The sequence below is a fragment of the Asparagus officinalis genome, chromosome 7, assembly GCF_001876935.1.
Source record: "Asparagus officinalis chromosome 7, Aspof.V1, whole genome shotgun sequence".
NCBI classification, from domain to species: Eukaryota; Viridiplantae; Streptophyta; class Magnoliopsida; order Asparagales; family Asparagaceae; genus Asparagus; species Asparagus officinalis.
In genome coordinates, this window is record NC_033800.1 from 80912052 (window position 1) to 80913689 (window position 1638).

Here is a 1638-nt window from a genome sequence, read left to right on the forward strand (position 1 = left end):
CCAAATCCAAACATCTTCATCAAATTTCATCTTCCCATCTGCTAAGCACATGGCTCTGTTTCTTCTCCAAGACTGCATACCAACTTACGCAGCCTGTCATGGGACTGATTTCTATTCATATAAGAAGAGGGCCATAGCGTCTGCTATTCTCATCACATCCCCAATCTCAGAAACTAGAAATCAAAATATTTGTTTCCAAAGCAAAGGTATATTTACATATTCAACAATGGTGAACTCCAAGAAGATTATTGAGATAGCGAAGAAATGGCAAAAGGTGGCTTCATTGGGCAAAAGTGCCTCCTCATCGCAGACCGGTGCTCAACTACATTCTGATGCTTGCAGTACATCGGTAGCAGAGAAAGGTCACTTCATTGTATATACCTCGGATTCGAAAAGGTTCATGGTTCCTTTGAGATTTCTGGGGAGTGTTATCTTTGTAGAACTCTTGAAGATGTCTGAAGATGAGCTTGGACTACCAAGTGATGGTCCTATTGTATTGCCTTGTGACTCAGTGTTCATGGAGTATGTTCTAACTTTGCTCAGAAGGCGAGGGTCAGAAGCTATGGACACGGTGTTGTTAGATACTGTTTTCAAGCACCAACGTTTCCCATGTTCTTCGCACATTATAGGGTTGAATCAACAAGTTGTTCGTAGCTTCTGAATCTTCTAATTCCTTGTAAAGAGTTACAATTTTGTAGATGAAGTTTAGATAATGGTATGTGATTAACAAATCTTTCAGCTGCCTAACGAATGAAAAATATTCAGCTTTCATCTGGAATTGATTAACATGCAGTAAATATTATTAGAATCGTTGTTAGAAATGTTAGGATACACCCCCAATAAGAACGCCTCTAACGGAGACGCAATACACAAAATAAAGGCACAAGATCAACCAGAGTACTCACAGATATACGTGGTTCACTTCTTCGGAGCTACTCCACGGTGCAACGACGACGCTAAATTCTTTTATATCCCAAAAGAATAGATCCAAGAGAACACCCTCTCTTGATCAGATACACTCCAAGAACTCTCACAAACTCTCTCTATGTTTTCTCTTACTCTTCTATAAGAGGAGTTATTTCTGGGATGAGTTTTCCTTAAGAGTTTGGGGTCCTATTTATAGTGTTTGGGAAAACACTATGCATTAATAAAATATATTAGTGGGACCCGCTTTTGTGGGACCCACAACCCTTTTTTTTTAAACTTCACCTAAGTTTTGCCTAACACTTTTGTTTCATTAGGAAAAACTCACTACCTAACTTTGTCCTTGGTCAAAAATGTTGGCTGGGGCTTGCTAACAATCTCCCACTTGAAGATTTGATTGAATATCGATCATATCTTCACACCACTCTTGGTTGCATCATACGGATGTCATGTATCTTTGGCGTCTTGCACGGCCTTCAACATTCTCAACGGAGGCCATATGAGGCTGCACACAGCCTCACCTTCTCGAGCAGAACTGACTTGGTCAGCATATCGGCTGGATTGTACCTCGTATCAATCTTCACAAGCTTGAACTCGTTCCTGCTTTGCCATCTCCGTATGGCATGGTGCTTCACATCAACATGCTTGGTCCGAGCATGGAATGCGTCGTTCTCTGACAAGTGAATGGCACTCTGACTGTCACAATGGATGAAA

General features: G+C 41.0%; 1 protein-coding gene across 1 annotated transcript; it reads left to right on the forward strand.

The window, feature by feature from the left end:
* Positions 227 to 661, forward strand: LOC109847423 (auxin-responsive protein SAUR68-like). The gene has a single exon (XM_020416652.1). The coding sequence runs from the start codon at positions 227 to 229 to the stop codon at positions 659 to 661; it is 435 nt and encodes a 144-aa protein (XP_020272241.1).

Bases quoted from the DNA above. Each gene is read 5' to 3' on its own strand.
- LOC109847423 (XM_020416652.1), top strand. From the start codon at position 227: ATGGTGAACTCCAAGAAGATTATTGAGATAGCGAAGAAATGGCAAAAG.